Source organism: Macrobrachium rosenbergii, chromosome 43 (assembly GCF_040412425.1).
Source record: "Macrobrachium rosenbergii isolate ZJJX-2024 chromosome 43, ASM4041242v1, whole genome shotgun sequence".
NCBI classification, from domain to species: Eukaryota; Metazoa; Arthropoda; class Malacostraca; order Decapoda; family Palaemonidae; genus Macrobrachium; species Macrobrachium rosenbergii.
In genome coordinates, this window is record NC_089783.1 from 53,969,274 (window position 1) to 53,991,714 (window position 22,441).

The 22,441-nt window shown below is 36.3% G+C and overlaps 1 protein-coding gene across 22 annotated transcripts in view; it reads right to left on the reverse strand.

Annotated features, from left to right (window-relative positions):
- LOC136828927 (uncharacterized) overlaps positions 1-22,441 on the reverse strand; it is a 321,892-nt gene that overhangs the window by 4,907 nt on the left and 294,544 nt on the right. For 5 of the 22 annotated variants that reach the window (XM_067087283.1, XM_067087272.1, XM_067087268.1 and 2 more), the window contains 5 exons: positions 16,627-16,771; positions 14,169-14,321; positions 6,877-6,912; positions 5,692-5,792; positions 148-237 (listed from right to left, as the gene is read on the reverse strand). In XM_067087283.1, coding sequence (XP_066943384.1) covers positions 161-237; positions 5,692-5,792; positions 6,877-6,912; positions 14,169-14,321; positions 16,627-16,771 — 512 coding nt within the window. In that variant the 3' untranslated portion in view covers positions 148-160. Of the gene's footprint in view, positions 1-147; positions 238-2,161; positions 2,199-4,810; positions 4,840-5,691; positions 5,793-6,876; positions 6,913-14,168; positions 14,322-16,626; positions 16,772-22,441 lie in introns of all 22 variants that reach the window. The other 17 variants (XM_067087285.1, XM_067087277.1, XM_067087287.1 and 14 more) reach the window with 7 other exon arrangements.

A 22,441-nucleotide genomic window follows, 5' to 3' on the forward strand; every position in this document is an offset into this window, starting at 1 on the left:
AACAGTGAAAGAGATACAAGCCAAGGCATTATGTAGAAAAAAAAAAAAACTGTACTGGCAGCACCCTTCCATTGGGATGAGGGAATGAGGAGAGGTTCTCTTGGGGGGACACTATATCCTGAGGAGTCCTTTTTGTTTAGGGGTTACCTGGCTGAGGTGTTCAGGTGCGTGGCGCTGGAGGAGGCCTTTGGTACCGGGGATTCGTGACCAGCGAGACCGAACTGAGCAGGTCAATAGCTGTAAGATTCAAAGGCTGTCGATGCAATATTTACCAAGACGGATCTTTGAAGGCAAAATGGCCTAATGCGTTTCCTTTTGCTAACCAGTGTGTGTGTGGTAAACAGTTGTCTATGCATGGGAGGATCTGGCACACGACACGTTTAGTAGTTTCAACCATGTATATAGTTTACACAGGAGGAAATCAAAGAGTCCTACTTATAGAGAGTCAACAAAGGAACCGGTAAGAATTTACCTTCTATGCGCCGTTTGCAGAACTATTTTGAATTGCGATGAGATTCAGAGAGGGAAAGTTTAAAGCAAAGTGCCCCTTGACGGTACTTTTTATATTTTCAGTACAAATGTATCACTTTTATGCAATACAGATCATAATATGCAAATAGGAAGCGGTATGAAATTTTCATGGTTAAACCGAAAAAAAGTCTAGAGGTAGCCATTAAACTTTCCCATGAGACATTTATGTTCCTGTTAAAATGAGGGAGTCTCGACACAGGAAAAGGTGCAGTGAATGACAACAGGTGCTCATCTAAATATTCTTTGAGTAAAGACATCTGTATTGTAATTTCTATATTGTAATTTCAACAGGATACAAAAAAACCCGGTTTCTTATCATAAGGTGTGATGATAATAAAGCATTATCCCCATGAGACCAACACATCTAAAATTTGTTGGAACGTTAGGTTTATTTGTCATCAAAGATTTTACTAAATTAAATCCGCCAAATAATTCATCTTTAACGGGGGAAATTCAGATGTTGACTGATTTTTAAAGTCGTTGAGGATTCTTTATGCTTTTCTTATTTAGCCTTATCCTATCATACCGTTTAAGCAAAACGTTTATTTCGCTATTTTCCAAATCCAAATTGCTAACCTTTAACCTCGGTGTTTTTTAAATAATGATAAAGGGTTGGGAATGTCGTTATTCAAAGTAAAACAAAATGCGTTATGTCCTGGTATTTTACAGGAATTCGTATCGTTCTGCAAAAAGAAAAACAACCATTCCTATAATGAGAGGCTATCGTCTCTCAATAATGACTTTAAATGACTAGACTATTACACGGTTTCCTTAAAGCATGGTATCACTGCATTAAATTCATGCTAGATTCAAAGTAAATGTTTTTAATATAATAATTGTAAATTTAATGACAATATGTAGGATACCCTGAAAATGTTTTTTCTTTCATGAAATATTTGAAAAGTAAGGAATTCTTGGCGATTGAAATGAGTGTTACTTGTAGCAGATAGGAAGAAATAAAGTACAAATATAAAGCAAGAAAATATCTAGTACTGTAGTTAAAAAGAAAAGACCCTAAAGGTCTGTTTAAACTTATTTAATCCGTTTCCTCTTATCTCTGAATCTTAACGAAAATTAGCCATTTTTTTACGCTTTTGAAAAGGTCTCTGATGGAGGTGCATGACAGATGAGAAATTCCAGTATGATTTCCAGATACAAAGTGCTTCCCATTTCTGGAATGCTTCCAACCATAGATGCTGTAAAGGGGGAAGTTTTATCGGTAGTCGAAGCACATCAATGCTTTTACAAAATTCTAAGCAGTAATTAGGCCGAGGCCACACATATTTACTATTTAAACAATGTATAGTGAAGCAGAGTCACTGGCATTTTACAAAATTCATGTTTGTTAGGGGGAAAAATATTCAACACTGATACAGTGAACTGAATACATATGGAAAGCCTTATGGCTCAGACAATATGCTGCAAAAGCTTTGTTAACTATTGTTACGGGGCATTACCATGGCTCTTTGGTGCAAGATGTCATTAGCGCTGCAATAAAAATACGTAAGCAATTAAGCAGTTTCTCTACGCAAGTGTAAGCAGTAAGCAGTTCCTCGTTCTCATTCTTCAGTGGAAGACAAACTACCAGACTATTCCTACAGAACGCCTGCTTTCCGTGTAGAATACAAACCGTTACATGACGTACTGTCCCAAAAACGATTTCAAAGCTGCCGTTAATGAGAAAAACAAAGGAATAAGTCAAAGAAACTAAAGTAAAGAAATGGAAAATAATCTCAGCATGGTAGCCAGACGCCAACACACGTCAGTTTTCCGCATACTAAAACATGCAGTTCCTTTTCTACACTTTCCGGTTCAGATGCACTGCGTATAAGCAACCTCAGTTTCTCTAGATGTTGACTCATTTTCACTAATTCGTATGCAGTTGTCCAAAACACTCTATGTGTTAAGTTTAGCCTTTTTTTGATAGCATCGTTACCCCCAACAAGCACCGTGCAAAGAATTTAATCAAAGATTAATACGACATATGTGTTGTGTGAAACTGTGTGCTGATTTGAAATGGCAGTTTTTTTTTTTTTTTTGCATGAGTGGGCGAATGCCTAAAATATTTCCTAAAGCTTTGAGATGTGAAAGAATCTAAAGACATCCAGAGGAAAAACTCTCTCTCTCTCTCTCTCTCTCTCTCTCTCTCTCTCTCTCTCTCTCTCTCTCTCTCTCTCTCTCTCTAATCTTACAAAATTTGCCACTTGCAATTGGGCCAGTAACTTTTACACAGATTATATTAACCTGGGATTTACAAAATAATTGATTTTTGAAGAACATGTTGACCCGTAGCATATCCTTTAAGTAATGAAGTATTTTGCTTCTCCAAAATTCTTTTCGTTCTTTATCTTCATCGTATGTGATTTATCAGGATCTGTAACAAGTTACGATAGTAGTTTATTTAATTAAACTCAGGCATTCGATATAGAGCCAACGGGAAGAAAAGAATAATTGGCAAAAAGAAAGAACATTTAACATAGTCGAGACAGAATTTCTGTGCTTAAAACTATAATAAAGAAACTGATGATTGTTGTCAATAGACGCTACACTATGGCATCAAGACCACTTGAATTATGCCAGATTTAGACTTTAGGCATCACTTTTCAAGTTTTTTTTTTTATGCAACGTGTTTGTTTTATCAGTTTTTAAAATCAAATCTCTAAAAATCGTTTTTTGTCATTTCAATTAGGATGGCATGATATCGCTGTGAAAGAAAGTCATTTAGAAAATTTGATGACAGAATTTATTCTTATGCGAGAGGTTGTATCCATTTCATTAGTTGGGGTGCTCAAGAAGAAATTAACTTGCTTGGATTTGTCTACATAAATACATACATACTTACATACACACCCACGCACACGTGTAATTATATATATAGTATATATCTATATATGTGTTTATATATATAAATAAATATATATATATATTTATATATATACATATATGTATATAAATATATCTATATGTATATACACTATATATATGTATATTTATTTTTCTTACTTTTAAGTATTACAATACTTTGCAAAGAAAATACACTTAGAAATACTTTAAGAGTAATAAAAACCTATGAAGACTGTTTCTCTACAACGGAGATAAGTGGCGGATTAAGAACCAGGTTGTTTTAATTAATTAGTTTTTTTTTTCATGAGGACGGGGAATTTAAGGAGGGATGAGGCAAATGACACAAATTTAGTCTACGACACCTAAAGCTGTGTCACAGGTATACCGTACAAATCACTTACATTAAGACAACCAGTGCTTGTGTCAAAAGGAGGTCGAGTCAACCACACGGATTTCGATACCTAGTTCTATGCCAAAGGGATGATGTGTCAACCCGTTACATCAAGACACTCAACAAGAGTTGTGCCAAGGGGGTGTTGTACAACCAGTTACATTACGACACTTACAGAGGTGGGAAAGGGGGGTATGTAGTTTTATGAAATAAACTGACGAGGGGACATTACATTGGCTACAGAGGCAGGGAACGACCTATTCTAAATTATATCCTAAAAAAAGAGAGAAGAAGAAGATTGCACACATCCATTCAGTGAACATCAAAGTGTCGGCAGCAAAGAGAGAGGAGAGCGAGAAGTGTGAATGAGGCGAAAGTTTGTTGCATTATGAGTCCAGGTCTTTGCTTACGACGTTCTTCACTCTTTCCCACTGGGTATCACCCTTCACATGGATAGTGGCCGAGGGGGATGGACCGGATGGCTGGCATTGTCAAATTTCAAAGAACTATCAACAACGATGCAGTTATCTTTCTAGAAAATGTGACTTTCTCTCAAGATCTTTTGAAAATTCTCTCAAGGAATCTCAGTTACTTTGCAAAAATGCACATAAAAACTAGATAACGTGATAGGGAAGTGAATTATTACACCGGATAGCCACGAGAGTGAGAACATCTGGAAAGCAAATGACCGGAACAGGATTTAAAACTGTCACGCGAGTCGTCAATCTTCTGCCCAGTGTAAACGAAGCCTTCAATTTTCCCCTTAAACAGTAAAAACATGCATCGATCACTTCTGAATGGAAGCCTGCCCGATTGACTTAGAGTAATTTGCAAAGTGAAAGTGTGCAACATCAGACCACATTTTTTTGGAAACTTAGACCTAAACTTAGTCCTATTTCTTTTCTATGAAATAAGGGTGACATGCAAAACGGCCACTTGATCTTGGGAATGCCTTTCTCACAGGGGGAATCCAGCGAGGTGGATTTCCCACTGGGCACAGAAAAGGATTCCCACTGACCTGAAAGAAAGTGGTTAAACTCCTACCGTCTATACTAAGGTCTCCGTTTGGCCAACTATAGAAAAAGTTCAACAGAAACGTTAGTAATTTCGAATTGTGAGGTGAAGGGCGAAGCTGTTGTAATGTTAGTTTTAAGTTTTACCATTTGAGTAGCATTTGCGTATATATATTTATATATATATACGTATATATATATGTATATATATATATATATATATATATATATATATATATATACATATATATATATATATATATATATATATATATATATATATATATATATATATATATATATATATATATATATTGTATAATCATATGAAATCGAAGCTGCACAAAAGCTGTCTTAATCTATTCCTTCAAACCGTGAGAGATAAATTCTCAACGATTTTCTTTATGCATTAGATCCTCTGTCTTTTTTTTTTTCAAAATAGGAAAAAAATTGACAATACCTATACATACGAACTCCTCCTAGTGTGAGCGTAATTTAGCTTCGTATATCAATTTTCATTAAAGGAAACTCAGAATAATTAAGCTAAATCATTCAAAACTTGTGTCTGGGAACATTTGTGAAACTGAAAATCATAATGCAAAAGATGCGTGATTGTTTGAGAGGTGCACTGAGATTATTCCAATGAACATTTAAAAAAAAAAGAAATCATTTCACTTAACACAATGCATAACTTGAATAAAAAGGATCATCATCAACACCAAAGCTAACAGGAATATGACCCATTCTTCTTTCTATGTAACCGTTACTTTCATCATGAAACCTGAGATTCAAACTAATTTAGCAAACAACCCCCTTTTCCTTGAAGAGTGAACGTTGTGCTTAACTTATGCAATGTAACCCAGTGAACCAAAATTAGCTCAGACGCCGACAAAAGTCGTCAGGGATACCTACCCATGCTTTCATCCCCGTACTCTGCGAAATCGTCGTCGTGGGAGGCGAAGGAATCCACACTCTGGATAGTCTCTTGCCTCTTCATCATGGCCGCTAGTTGCCTGTGAGGGGAAAGGAAAGTGAGATTCGGGCTTTCACTGGCAAGGGAAGAATCAAGGTATTGCATCTGTTTGAAAAGTAAAGTTGGGACAACACATTTTATTCCTCTTCGTCGAGGAAAGGTCAAGATATATATATAAAAAAAAAACTTGCTGTAGTCACACAGATGAACGAACACTTTGAGGCCCCTTACGTGTCTAGGCTAATATGTTAGCATGTTTCTTTGTGCGTATTTCATAAACACCTCTGGGGAATATCGGCACATCTTGAAAATCTCTATAGGATCTAAATACTTTTATGTATGAGCACGTATTCAGAGAGAGAGAGAGATGACAAGGGCTAAAAGTATGGAAGTATAACTAGGTTCTATAGCCCCAGAGTAAGTTGCATTACAAAGAAATGAGGGTTAAACGCACACAGTCCTTGGGAAAGCATAATTCAGACGAAAATGGCTGCCCTCCATTTTCTTAATTAATTTGCGGCTTGGGAAAATCTTTGGTAATATGCGGAATCCACCTGTGAAGCGCTTGCTCATATTTTCCCCCTGGTAATAAAGGTGCTTATATAATGAGAACTCTCGCTTGCACGGTCAGAGCGACAAAGTCTTGTGGAATCTTATATTTTTCTATTTTACGTGATACATTTTTTTTTTATTTAGAAATATTGCGCAATGAATTACGCATTTAAGGCAGTTTGGAATCTGGGGTCTGTTAATTTCATTGATACTTTATGCCTCTTAATATTTATCGTAATGGCAGATAGAAAAACAAGATAATTCAACTATTTCAGGAGAGAATTCCCTTTCCTGACCATTTCCTGGTTACAAAATAAAGCAACTACTAATAAGGTAGCTACTAGTATCCTCTGTATGTCCCAAGTCTAGCGCTGAGTTGGCATTTTTCATTCAGCACAAACTTTGCAATGCAGACATATGTCGCTCTGAACTACAATCTAAAAGAAACAGTTTATAATTCTAACACACCTTGATAGCAAATCGACTCGAAGCGCAGACAGAAACTGAATATTTCTAAGAGACAGGTAAATAGAGGAAAGAGAAAAAAACAGACATCTTTAGGCGCTACTTACACATGATACCACGATCTCCTGTTTCCGAAAGCTCCACTTCAGGGTTGCGTGAAAAAGGAGAACACAGATATTTATAGCGGCCGTATGGTATATGCTCTTTAAATGGCTGGGTAATTTTGCATTGTCCGTGATAGTCATCACAAACAAACGTACGCTTGCATGCCTGCCCGTACACACTCACACGCACATATATATATATATATATATATATATATATATATATATATATATATATATATATATATATATAAATATATATAAAATACACATAATATATATATATGTATGTATGTATATATATATTTATATTATATATATATATATATATATATATATATATATTTACATATATTTATTTATTTTTATTTATTTATTATATATGTCCTATAATTTCAGGTTCATATATATATATATATATATATATATATATATTATATATATATATATATATGTATGTATATATATTATATATATATATATATATATTTTATATATATATATATATACATATATATATTTATTTATTATTTATATATGTCCCGTAATTTCCAGGATCATACGAGTCCGTTTTTTTAAACATCTATAAATAAATATCTCCGTAAAAGGTTAGTGCCACCGGTGCACCTCACGCGGTGCACTGTAGGTACTGCTGAAGGTTCTTTTCAGCGTCCCTTCGGCCCCTAGCTGCAATCCCTTTCATTCCTTTTACTGTACCTCCGTTCATATTCTCTTACGTCCACCTTTCTGCCCACCCTCTCGTAACAATTGTTGCATAATGCAATGGCGAAGTTTTCCTCCTGTGACACCTTTAAACTTCCTTTACTCTCGATTTCCCTTGCAAGGCTAAATGACCTCATGGGTCCCAGCGCTTGGCCTTTGGCCTAAATTTTGTTCTAATTGTAATATACATACACATACATTTATATGTATTTATATACAAATACATTTACATTTATGTATTTATATGTGTGTGTGACTTTATGTTAGCAATAGAGGTGATTCCCTGAACAAACAAGGGCTTCAAAAAATGGCAACTCATCTCTCCCTTTAGCTGCAGGTTGCTCAGTGAAGGGTGAAGCGCTGTAAACAGTCGCTTCCACGAATTTCTATTTTATAAAACGATGTAATAATATTTTTCCCTAACAAAAGTGGCCCCTGTTTACGCTGAGGTCTTGTCAAAATCACTTACCACTTCACTGTAGCCTTGGTTTCTTTCCTTCTTACCACTAAAGCATCTAAATATTATCCTTGTTTTCGAAGGTTATCTTATATAAAACAACAAATCTACTTACACTCCCGGTCTTCAGTATACTGTATATTTCATAATTAATGGTCACATTCAACGGTTTTGGAGGCTTGTCATGAACTTTAAAATATTTCTCTCGTCCCCTTGCAGTAATTCTTGCTTATGTTCTCTGAAACATTTTATTATTTATTTTCGTTCTTTCTGCTAAGCCTTTACTTGATTATTCCTAATCTTGAAATGTTAAGCAGTCATATTTGCTGTGGAACCACTTCTGAAACGATACTCTTCTGCGTGAAACTCTTCTCAGTCACACGAAGTATTCTCTTCTGTAACTGGGCTTTAATAAAGAGCAGATTTAGGACTCCTACTTGTTACTTTACCCTTACACTGGGTTGATGTTACGTCTTGTTCCTACTTAATTCACTTATATTAGTAGTATTTATGTTCCATTTACAACGTATTTTTCACTTAAATGAAAAAAATTCTTTATTCTCAGTCCATTTTGATTAAACAACGGCCATTTCTGTAGTCATACACAGCATTTTCTGCATATAAGTAATTTCTAGAATAAATTCCACCAAAATGGCACTCCTTTCATTCACTCCTGATACACTAAAAAAAAAAAAAAAAACTCTGGCTGTTTCTTGGTTACTAACTTTTGCAATCATACCACCCAGCTTAGTCAGCATCTTGCCTGCATCAAAACCAGTCGGGTAAAAATTTAGGTTCTCTTTAATTGCCTTTGCAAATAATGCCATAGACTTTTATAGAAGTTGCATATTTATCTCTTTACAACACTAATTCTGCAGGTCTAAAGAGCCGTTGGGAACTGCGAAATATTGTTAAGGGATTAACGCATGTTTAGGCTCATTAGGCTACCTCAGTTACGCATCTTAACCTAAAAATTCACTTAGCCTACCTAATAGAAATTCACATTTAGCCTGTAAAACGAGAAACGTAAATAAGCCAGTTGAATGTATTTCCCTTACTTTAGATTATTGAATGTCTAAGTGAAAAGTGCTAAAACCAGTCTATAATGGAGGTTTCATAGCTTATGCTATGTTATCTAGCCTATGCCTGGTCCTATTTGTTTACTATAACGGCGGTATGGCGTACAATCAAGCATATTTTAATGTTCTTCATAATTATGATCACACACACCTTGAATTTACATTCACATTTGCCAATAATTAGTTTAGCTTTTTTTTTTTTTTATCTTTGGAAGAATAAAAGTTTTCTCCCAGTGTCATCAGTCATCTGATCGTTGCAATAAGAAAGCTACTGAGAGGTCAGTTTAGCATGTATTTTACAGAATACCTGACACTGACTGTGTTCCTGTGTCCCTTAATTGTAATTACAGAAATGAGTACCAGCACTGAGTCCCGTGTCGTTTTATTGTATTTACAAGAACTGGAACCAGCCTCTCTCCGTTTATTTTGCTCTCAGTTCGTCAGCCTGTTTTTTCTGGGAAGATCTATGAGCCAGTAGTTCCAGTAATTGACAGGTGGTGCATGTTTGGCCCTGATGTCAACTGATTAAAGTTCATGCTTTGAGAGTTGAAAGCGATTAATTCTTATAGGTATTTGAGAGTAAGTGTAATGAATGGTGGTAGGATGAGAGAAGGTGAGAATTACAGTGTGTATATATATATATATATATATATATATATATATATATATATATATATATATATATATATATATATATATATATATAATAATATACATATATATGTGTGTGTCTGTGTGTTTGATTATGTGTGCAAAATAATTAATTTTGCAACACAGAATTTAATAAAATATTCCTCACTCACAAAAAAGTAACGAGTCACCATAGTGACCTCGTTAACCAAGATAAAAATGTCATACGCCCCCAGTTCACTTTCTTTTAGAGTACCCTCGAAGTTAATCGTTTTGAGAATTTTAGAATATCACTTCAGTGTCCCAACAACCATTCCATTCTATTTTTAGATTCCTTTTTCATCAAGCATCATTCACCAGCACGGGAGAGAGAAATCTTTGCTTTTTAGCAATGATCAGTTGTCAGTTCTTGACTCGCCATGTTGACAGAACTGAGAATTGTGCTTAACTGCCGTTCCATCATTAAAGTCACCCTTATCTCGCACTTTATTCTAAACGTTATGTCTTGCCTTTATATTTTATTCGTTACTCTCTGAACTTCGTCAGATCAAGAAAAGAATTAATGTGGTAAAACATTTCTAAATGCTTATTCCTAAAGTCTACGTTCTTATTTTACCTATGATTTTTCATTGGCTTTTGTTTTCCACTCACAGTTCATTGTTTTCTATACTAGTACTTTACTTGCTTTCTTTAGTATCTTTTTTTTCTCACTTGTCTTTCATCATCATCATTATCATCATATCCAACGCTGGGTGACGCAAAGGGCTTATGATTTCCTTGTCTGTTATATTGCCTTCTTATTAGTTTTTTAATAATCATCATCTTCGTCGGTGCTCATGACTTTCATGCACTTTATCATCCACACTTCCTTAGGAATCTCCAGCCTTCCGTCACATAGTTCTCAAGCAAGTTGCTCAGGGCCCTCCTTCTCTTCTGGTGCCCACAGACGCCAGAACAGTGCGTGATAGCTGACACTGTCAAGTACTATTGTCCCGGAGGTTGTGCATGGGACACGTCCAGTCTATGTCCATTCCCCATTCATCAGTATCTCATCTATATATGGAACTTTGGAAATGGGATCATTTACAACTCTATCCTGCTGACTCCTTATATTCTTCTTTGGGCCTTATTCTCAGGCAGAAAAAACTTTTAGATGTACTAGACTTATGCATAATCTTACTTTTGCATCACTTTCAGTATATTTGACTTCCAAATCTTATGCAGCCTCGTTATTAGATTTTCCTGTTGTGATCTTTCACTAAATTCCAACATCATCAGAACCTTTACTGAATACTGTTTTCCTAAATATATGACATATTCAACCTCAGTAATCATTTTTCCCTCTAATGTTACTTCATATCTTTGCATTTACTATGTTTTTGTTACTTCTGTTTTTTTTTTTTAATTTATTTTAGAGACTTATCTCCCTAGATATTTGATGCAGTCTATCAAGCTGTGTTGCCTCATTCCATAATTTGAAAAACAGCCTGAAATTTATCTCTGTAGTTATTCCGTCATACAATGGCGTTTGCCATCTCTTAAGTTTCTTTGTGATTGATTCAACTTAAAACTGTGAAATCATTCACAAGCACATTCAGGTCTGCGTCAGTTTCTGGTATATCAGTCAGATCACCCCCTTCGTCTCTCATTCATAACGTCAGAAAAACGTTCCGCCCAACGTTGTTTATCTTCTGCTTCTAGTGTTATTGCCCCATCCCTCCTCCTTCTGACCGTTATTTTCCTCTTTTTTTTCTTTTATTTTTACACATATTGTTGATTTTGTGTTACGTGTCTTCCAGGTTATAACTCGAATCAGTTCGCAATTATGGTTCATTTACCCTAACCCTCAGTTCTTATTACTTTTGTACACTTTTCGCCCACTGAAGGGTGCCTTTTTTATATTCCATAAGAAGTCAATCTTGGTATTTTTCGGCTTTAATTCAGATCTGTTTATTTTCCTTTGATTCGTATCTGTACACTGGAAATGATATACGATGACTGCAACAGGGCTTTGCAATTGCAAAAGAAAGTTGTGCAAATGTAACTTCTTTTGCTTATAGACGTGACGACACGCAAATATATTTTTTCAACACGAAGGAATTTTCTCAGGTCACATTTATTCCGTAACTGCAGAATCAAGGATTAAACCTTCTGTGCATTAAGCTTCCACGACAGCAGGCACATCGTATTCTGCACAGAATGTTCATCAAAAGATTCATTTTTTCTCATGCATTCGTACTGCTCCGTATCACCACATTTCTAATCTTTTCAATTTTTTTGTCTCCATTGGTTGGTTCGAGACCAGAGTTCCACACTAGGCCTCTTATTCTCTGGTGACACATTGCCACACTTACCACACATGCTTTTTGGCAAGGGTCTGTGCTAGCATAAGACCGGCTTATCTGAAAAGACTACTCTAACAAGCTATGCCAATAGCTTCAACCTTTTTTTCGTAGTTATTCACATTAAAAAACCTTTGGTATTTTTAAATTTCTTGTTCCTTTTGGGTCTGGGTTAGATGTGGGAATTGGGTTTGCTTATTTTTTTACTCTACTGCTGTCCATTTCAGGGACCGCGAGTCATCGTTTTTCTCAAATATCTTTCAAACTAATTATTTGATCGAAATGGTACTTTGACACAGTGTTCAAGACACGTCCCGCTAAGTTTTGGCAAGATGGTGCATCGTCAAATGGTTTTAGTTAAGGCGTTTACCCTTGACTTCAGTGGTGTTGCTAAGCATCGCCAAACTATGCATTCGAACGTCCTTTATCTTCATCCCCTCCCTCCCTCTCCCTTCCCCTCCTCATCCGTCCCTCAACCCACTTTCCTGGCCTTATCTCCGCCTCCCCCTTTCCTGTCTATGGGGGATAGCAGACGTTCGATTGCGTAGATTAATCCTGCTGACTCATGCGACTTTGCCTTTAAAAGTCAAGAGTAAACGCCTTAACTAACACCATTTGACACTGCACTATATTACCAAAACTTAGCGGGAGGTGTCTTGTACACTGTGTCAAAGTACCATTTCGATCAAATAATCAGTTTGAAAGATATTTGAGAAAAACGATGACCCGCGATCCCCGAAATGGATAGTAAAATCCCTCGCAGCTGATGCACCAAATGTGGAGAAGAGGAAGGTGACTTGATAGGTGCCTTTCTGGCAGATGTTATGAAGCGTTCTGTGAGAGCTGAGGTCTTTCACTTTTACGGATCAGTAACTAAAACAGTGCCGGCAGGAAAGAAAGCGAAGGCATTGACTAAATAAATAACCCATGAAACAACTCTGTCACAAAGAGACACAAAAGTAGAAAACAACGAAAGCTGAATAAAAATAACGGACATGGCAATTATAATGTCGAAATCAGACGAAGGAAAGCAATCGTGTCGAAACAAAACACCGAACATTCAAGAATGAAATTTCAAGCTTTCAATTCCGTGATCTGTCGTCGTCTGAAGTCATTTGCATACACAGACTCTTAAGGTATGAGAGGAAGAGAATCCATTATCTTCAAAGAGGTTTGAAGAAACTGGAGAAGCATGAAAACGAAAAAAAAAAAAAGGTGGAACAGAGTCTTGTCTCAGTTGATGCCTCCCGTTCACATTTAATACTGCAGAGATCGGAAGTGGGGATGAAGTTGCAATTCATAATTAATGCAAACTGCAGAAACGGCGAAGGTGGAGGAAGCTAAGTAATAAATGCTAATCACTGGCAAATACATGCACAGGATCCATTGCCGAAGTCACTGATGAAGTAAAGCAATAAAAGAATAAAAGGAAAATTTTTTTGGAGTTACGGGAAATGAGGACGGGCGCACATGTAGATAAAAGTAGATAAAATGCTGGGTATTAAATTGTAAAAAAAAAAAGGAGCGAAGGCAAAAGCAGGAAGATTTTTTCCAGCAGAGCCCGGTACCATACTCTGTAGGAAAGCCCCGGAGACAAAAAGAGAAAATCACGACACAAGATTCTCAAAAGTCAATCCCCGCATGAAAACCAGTCAGACGCGAAGGAAGGTACTCGGCAAATTTGGCTTTGCTTATGCTTATTTGATAATGCTGTCAGAATATCTCTCCGATAGTGTTTGGCAACATAACAAATCATAAAACGATGCACAGACCATTAATATAAAATCATTCGAGCATTCTAAAGATGAACCTCTCTTCAACTCACTTATTTTGGCCTCTGACATTTTTGCCTCCCCCTCCCCACCCCTGGAAAGTAAAACGCCACTTTTGAGACGGAAATATCCCGGCACGGGGTCAGCTTGCAATTCTCCGGCGTCTTCCACCCATAACACTTTGACCGTCAGGCTGATACAGCAATGAGATTCAGTAAATTCCAAACTTCCTTCGCAGTTATGAGAAAAACTTATTCGAAGCTGAGGGAAATTTGTTATCTGAAAAACTTACTTCCTCTGATAGTTCGCCGACATCTCGTCCTCGACTTCATCTGTTTTATTGGCTTCGACGTCCATCTCTTTGGGCTTTTCCTTGACGGGCTCGGGCTTGGCTGGTTCGTAACCTTCGTACAGAGCTGCTCTGAGCTCAGCCACCCGCGCTATCCTGGAATGACAAATGAGAGATGTCAAGGGTGCTTGAGAAATGCAAAACAGATAAACAGGGGCCAGCAATCTTGGCAGTAATAATATTGATGCTAATCATATTTTCTAAAACAATAAAGAAGATAATGACGGCAATGATGATGACAGTCATTTTCATGGCGCTCATCATATTTGTTATCTAGACAAATATAAAAAGATTAATGACGTGGAGACTCGAAGAATAAATCTCAGATTAGTTGGAAACGATTCTCGTGTTATGAGAATGTGCTCCTCTCACAAATCCTCTTCTTCGTATCGGTGTTCTGTTGGTTTTAAAGCTCATAAACCTTAATATAAGGCCTTTATACAGCTGCTCATTTCATCTCTGGTATTTCTCATCTTAGGTCTCTTGACTAACCTGTTACAGTAATTCATTCAGTTACGATATGAATGTAGATATTGTCAACGGAGTTACGACATGTCATCATAAGGCCGGTGAATGAGTGGCTATGAGCATGGTCTGCGCTTAGAGAGCAATATTGTCCTTTGACGAAGACAACTGCATAGAGAAGTCTCCATACGCCACAAGCTACAGTTTTCTCCTACCCCCACCAGGTATCGAATCTTTTACTTTCAGAAGACGTCACTCTGTCATCTATACTAGTCAGTCAATACGAAGAAAACAATAAGTGCGATAAGCTTAATCTAATGACAGTTACCGCTAAATATTGGAAATGGGACCTACTCTTGAAAAAATGCACAGGAAATGTTCAGATGGGAGAGTACTGTAATAGCTATTTTGAAATGTTCGCATTCCACGCATCTAGAAACGTTTCGGACCGGCCACCCGCATGAGTTAACTTCAACTGATTTTCGACAGAAATTGAAGCGAAAAGAACCATAGTCTTAAGCTGAATATATTTGGCTTTAAGTTCCAAATCAATAATGGTCTCTAATTATATTTTGGTTTCTGTTTGTGAGGTTATGTCTCCCATATAGTTGATCCAATAAAATAAACTGCTGTTTATGCGCAATTGAAGAGAATTCAAAATCGTTTCTTCAACACAAGTCTGAAAACCTTGACGAGAATTCAGATCGTTACTTCAATACAAGTCTGAAAATCTTGAAGAGAATTCAGATCGTTTCTTCAATACAAGTCTGAAAATCTTGAAGAGAATTCAGATTGTTATTTCAATACAAGTCTGAAATCTTGAAGAGAATTCAGATTGTTTCTTCAATACAAGTTTGAAAATCTTGAAGAGAATTCAGATCGTTTCTTCAATACAAGTCTGAAAATCTTGACGAGAATTCAGATCGTTTCTTCAATACAAGTCTGAAAATCTTGAAGAGAATGCAAATTGTCTCTTCAACACAAGTCTGAAAATCTTGAAGAGAATTCAGATCGTTTCTTCAATACAAGTCAGAAAATCTTGAACCGAATTCCACACTATCGCCATAACAAGAACGTCTAATTTTGACCAAAGTGCTCATGAAAATGGTAATTAATGTGACAGAAAGCTGTTTTCATACGAGACCGATTCCTTGTTGTAGAAAATATCACAAGATAAGTGGAAGCACCTGCATACAATGCCATCGGTAAACAGCTCATTTCCTTCCTGACTGTCTGTTTACAAGCATCTTTTTAAAGGTTTAAGAACTGATTTGGCAAAACCCGCTGCCAAGTGCCAGCTAGCATATCAGGAGTCGTTCATTCGAGCGTCTGCGAGTTTCTTGGCAACTAATCCCACTCTAATTTCATAATTAGTCCGGCTGTCGTTTTTAAGGTTGCGATAACAGTTATGTGACAAGCAAAACCGAATTACCATTCAACTTCTTGTTAAACTTAAAGAGAATATTTTTTCCATATATAATCCCGCTTAATTCGAGAAAAAGATTTTAATGCTTCCTAGAAAGGCGCGAAAAGCGAACGAGAGGCAAGCCAAACCCTTACTATGACAAAATAGTTTTACAGCAAACGTTGATCTGAAAGAAATTGCTTTGCTTAAATTGTCCCAAAATTCTGAATGAACCGGCGTTAGTGGAGATAGGTCTGAGCGATGTAACCCAGCTTTCCAACACCTTCGCCCTTAGGACTCAGGTTCGAGCGGCAAAAGTTCGTAATGAGGCTCTAGAGGCCTCTGAAATGAGTCAGAATTCACGGACACTACCCCCCCAGCCATTGGCGTTTGGCGATCAGACCGCTGAACTGACTCCTGCCTCTGCCCTGCATTTCTTTTCGACGATAACCATAGCCACTGTAACGCCAGACGCCACCTCATAACAATGAACGTGCTAAAACCAACCTGAACCCTGAAGGAGACACTGACCTGTGGCTGTAGACCCACATGGAGAAGAACACGATGCAGATCATGGTGACGGCGACCATGACGGCGATGATGAACCAAGTCCACAGGATCGGGTTCGTCTCCTCCATGACGGCTCCCACGGTCGGATCCTCCGGCGTTTCTATCTCTGCGTTTGCGAAGACGGAAGAGAGAGAGAGAGAGAATTTGGGTGATAATGGGTCGTTTTGGTCTCTCTTTAGCCGGTTACACTGGCTTTCTTTGTCGGTTTTTGCCTGTCATTCAAAAAGCTTCATTGCTATGGTTCAGATGAGTGGACTGGTATATCTTAATTAGTCAAAAATATGCTGAGGATTTAAGAGTCTAATTGTTCATTTTAAACAGAGCTACTTAAAGAAGGCTAAGAAGGGTTATTTATGTATTTACAGTAAATAGATGTTATTAAGTAAAAAATAAAAATGTCTCCTCTTGTCTCCATTTAGAGAGTAGGTGTTTAAAAAAAAAAAAATAGGGCGGTGTTGCGCCCAGCGTCAAAATGTAAAAAAAAAGCTCATTTAAAAAAAAAGACCATAGCGGCCTGATATCCAAAACAAGACTGAAGTAATCATGGTCAACAAATTGAGACTTGCGATGATCACCCAGAGCAAAATGGCGAGAGACTCTCCTCTCATCGTTATAAGAAGTTTTAGGGAAACTTCCAAAAATCAAAATGTGGTCATCTGTCAAGTAAGATAATATAAAATATAAATCAGTAACCAAGATAATAAATCATTCAGGCAGCAAGTGGAGTCACTGACGTAATATCCTAGAACCAAGAGATACTCTCTCAATGAGTATGGTGTAGGTTTATACTTGGATTTATCACATGTACCCAGTGCACGTCGCGTGTTGGCAATGTGCCTGTGTGGTATCACACAGCATAATATTCGATACGGTGAGCCTCTGAGGCAGTAGCCAGACCGGATATGATGTAGAGAGAGAAGAGCAGTATAAACAAAGGATAAAATGAGGAAATGTTGTTGTGATGTCTAGGAAACTTGAGGAAATGTTGTTGTGATGTCTAGGAAACTTGTCTGCTTGGTACGCTATGCGGGGTAAAACGTAAATTGCCTGACAGGGCTAATCGTATGCTTGATTCTGAAGTCTCACTTTTCTGGAGGCAATACACTATGGTAGTAAATGAAGCTGGTATTCGTTTTTGGTTTTGTTCGTCAGTTTATAGCATATAAAGATAGATGCACTTAAAGCATATAAGGGTAAATACACTAGTATGTAACAAACGCGTATATGTACATGTATCACAGATATTTTACCCTTATGTGTGAATGTGTGTTCGCGCTCTTGTGTATGTTTGTCCACTTACACATTTAGAAGAACTGCAACATTCAAGATGTGTGTTCATCATTTATTTACTGTGAGTCTGGCAGGGATAGTTACACTTTTTTTTTATGCTGTTTCTGTTTAATTCCACCATCCTGTTCTGTTTGCATCTTTTTCAGTCTGAATTCATTTAGTCTGACGTCAGTTTTATTTCAGCTGTTGTTCATTACATAAGCACTTCAAGGGTAACAAAAAAAAAATGAAATAAAAGCCTGTCATAATTGTTTTCTCCACTAACAGTATGCAAACACAATCAATCTGTTTGAAAGTTCTATATAAGCATTTAGTTTTAAATTATATAGAAGGAATTTCATTTAATTTAAACATGGAGCAATTTCCCACAATCATATTATGTTGAGTAAAAAAAAAGACAAGTTACGTGCAACATAAATTAAATAAACCCTCTCCTAAAATGTATACACAAATAAAATCTCACATCATATTTTCTACTAAAGGAATATTGTATTGTATTTTAGGAAATACAGCCTTTATTCTCCAGCTAAAACCTCTCAAAAGATCTTCCCTAATCAAAATCTCTATATTTAAATAGCAGCGTTAAAATCTTTTAGAGGCCTTTGGGACTTGTCCTTATCGCTGCCTATAAGGATGCGAAACGGTGGAAATATCGATCGCAATGCAGCATGTATGCTACTGATGAATTTATATATATTATATAAGTATGTATCTATTTACGTATGTAGTATTTCAGTTGAAAATGTATTTTAGGGCAGGACATATTTAATTGTCATTGCATCTAATTTATCTTTTCAAACTCAGAACATCAACAATACGTGCTCACAAGAGGGTCTTTACCCAGATGAGTGAAATTGTTCTGTTTAAAATGAAAACCCTTCTCTGTAAATCATAACTAGATGCTTATGTGGAATTCTGAAACGGATTGGTTGCGTCTGTAAATTATTAGCGGGACAAACAATTAAAATAGATTTTTATTTAATATTTTGCTTAAATCTTACAGCACAGTATTCATTCAGTGAACAATAGCTGGAATAAAACTGACAACAGAAATAAGCAGTAAAGAAAGACGGTAGAATTAAACAGAAATGGCACAGAATAGAAAAAGTAAATATCCCTCTCGTTTGCACTTTAAATAGATGTTGTGCGCTCATCCTGAATCAGTTTCCTGATACTATACTGTGAAAAAAATGAGTGAAGACGATTCAGATATAAGGTATTCAGCACAGATTATGATGAACGACCGGATATAGAGAGGGACCTTGCTTTAGACAATTATCTATAGTTATCGATCATTTATTCACCCTTGCCGATACTATGTCAAAGGGGGATGAAACAAGGACAACCTGTTACTGCTACACTCAGCACACACAAGTATACGTGAGGGCGAAAAAAATGCCTCGTAGGCAACTCTGGGAAGACAGAAAAACGTTACATCTCGGGTGGTACTTTACCCCTTTGTAACAACATTGTCCAAATACAACACTAATTTTCCTTTTTTATCCACATGGAAATATATAAATATATATGCATATATATATATATATATATATATATATAATATATATATATATATATATATATATATATATATATATATATGTGTGCAATATATATACATATATTTATATATATATATATATATATATATATATATTTATATTTATATTTATAACATATATATATATATATATATATATATATATATATATATATATATATATATATATATATATATATATATATATATATATATATATATACACACACACCTCTTTCTACAACTGTCTGTAAATCTATCTATGGTTGTATTTTTATACATGACAGGATTCGCTGCCACTAGCTTGGGATAGTCACTATTTATAATATATATAAGAAATACAGAGATATTATCGCATGAGGTTCGAATACCATGCAAATTACATTGTATACATAAATTGCCTCATTGTAACATTTCCATCCACTAACACTGGCTACTTTTACCTACTTTTTTACCTACTTCTTTAAAGATAATATGAGTATGTGCAATTTACAAGCATTTGTATGTTGACACAATATATATATATATACATATATTATATATATATATATATATATATATATTATATATATGTATTATATATATATATATATATATATATATATATATATTATATATATGTATATATATGTATGTATATACATACATATATACATACACATGGAGGAAATGATATCCAAGTTTGAAATGTCGTGAAGGTAGCGTGGCTAATAATAATTATGTACTCAGTGCTTGTTACCGTTGCGACAACTGTTTTGAAAGTTTTTGTCAAGTCCCAGTAAAAACTGCTTAGTGAAAAAGGAAATAATAATAATAATAATAATAATAATAATAATAATAATAATAATAATAATAATAATAACAACACGAAATCTTTGCATAACTTGTCTTCTTTCTGCATTTGGAAAGCATGAAGAAATTGTGTTAAAAGGAATAAATGTTTCTCAGAATAAATGGAAACGTCTTGTCAAGTAATATCTTTGAAAGCATACATTTCTTCTTTATGCATTTGGAAAGCATGAGGAAATTGTGTTAAAAGGAATAATGTTTCTCAGAACAAATCGAAACGTCTTGTAAAGTAATATCTTTCAAAGCAGACATGTCTCATAACCTTGAAAAAAGACTGGAAGATCACATGTTTCCTCAGTGTCATAAAAAAAAAATTGTGTTAAAAGGAACAAATGCTTCTCAGAACAAATCGAAACGTCTCGTAAAGTAATATCTTTGAAAGCATACATGACTCATAACCTTGAAAAAAGACTGAAAGATCACATGTTTCCTCAGTGTCATCAAACCACGATAGATGCCGCTGTCTAAGATTTAATAAATACAGCTCATTTTGAAGCTCAGCCATAAAAGCAGCGCTTGCGTGAAGGAGGTTGGCCTAACAGTAACTTCCTTCCTCAAATGCTAAAAAGAGTTTTCATTCGTGCCCACAATACTACTAAAGTCTCTAGTAGCAACGAGGATTTAATGATGGGGATTCCAAAGCATCACAGCATCAAGAAAATTTTCAGTCATGAAAAACAGCAAGAGTTTAGAGTGCATCCTGAACGCAATGTTTGGGCCTAGGCTTTCAAGTGATGATATGTCATACACTATCACTTTAGATCCTGCAGAGGTCTGCGGACTGTTTTGGATGAGGGTCCAGTGAAATGAAACAGATAATAAGCTGTGATGAAGATCTTGAGGTGTTGTGAGAAAGGGAAGGTGTGAACGGGATACCATCACTCTAGAAAGGTGCAGCAGATGAATCAGTGACTAAAAGTACTCAGGCAAGAGGTGCAGTAAGACGCTGTACGTCAGGAGAAAGTTGCTCTATTGTGTACAGTGAATCAGAGCAGGCATCAGATTTTTAGCATTATAATCGTTACTAATGAGTAGCAAGTCGCATGCCACTGAACGTCTCTGATCCATAGACATGCAGGAAGGAAGATAATATATAGTTTACAGTGAAAATCAGATGTCTGCGCATAAAATAAGGACACTGGTAAGATATAATTCATGATGCAAGAGAGCAGGCCGCTGAAGTAGAACGTATCATATAATACATGTGCCATAATGTATTACTTGGAAGGGGGTTACCTGACTGGGAAAGCTTTACACCATCATGTCCTTGGCCAGGAATGTTACCAAGGACCTCGGCAGAGGGGGAGGGAGTGTGTTTGGTGCCCTCTTGTGTGCCTTCGTCAGAATCAGGAGATGTGCTATCAGGCAGCAGCCCTGTATCTTCCTCTTCTTCAACAGAGCCCCCAGGCGGAATCTGGCCTTTTCTTGGCGAGTCATCATCCTTGTCTGTTTTGTCAACATCATAGTATACTTCAGGATATTGCTTGTAATCAACTGGCTCTGAATAAGCATCATAGTCAAAAGGGAATAGATAATCTTCTGGACTGATTGTTTTTAACAGGTCGTTGTCAGGGGTTACTGCCTCATCAACAGTGCCACTGTCAGTGACTTTTGGAGAATGAGGATGTACATCAGGTTTAGTTTTCCCCAGGGGTTGTTCCTTATCTGTGTCCCCTTCCCCTTCACCCTGGGAAGTTTGATCTGGTAAGTCTTTTCCACCTTGGCCTTCCTGATCCTCATCATGACCCTCATCTTCATCATATGGGGTCCTACCAACCCCTCCAAGTAACCCGTAGTCAGAATCGTCACCATCTTTATCTAAAGGTCTGTCTTCACTGCCTGAACTTGATGAATCAGAAGTACTGTCATCATCACTATCCCCGATACTTTCAGAACCGTCACTGTCACTCCCATCTTTGCCAGTTGGATCTCTGTAATCTTTGTCCTTCACTTCAAAGTAATCTTTATCTTCAAAGACTCCTACTCCAGAACCATGAATTGTAATGTCCTCTTGTTCTTTCTTTTCATCTTCTACATCAGGGTAAACATTAACATCATGCTCCTCCTCAGTGTCTTTTGTATCCAAGTCAAAATTTA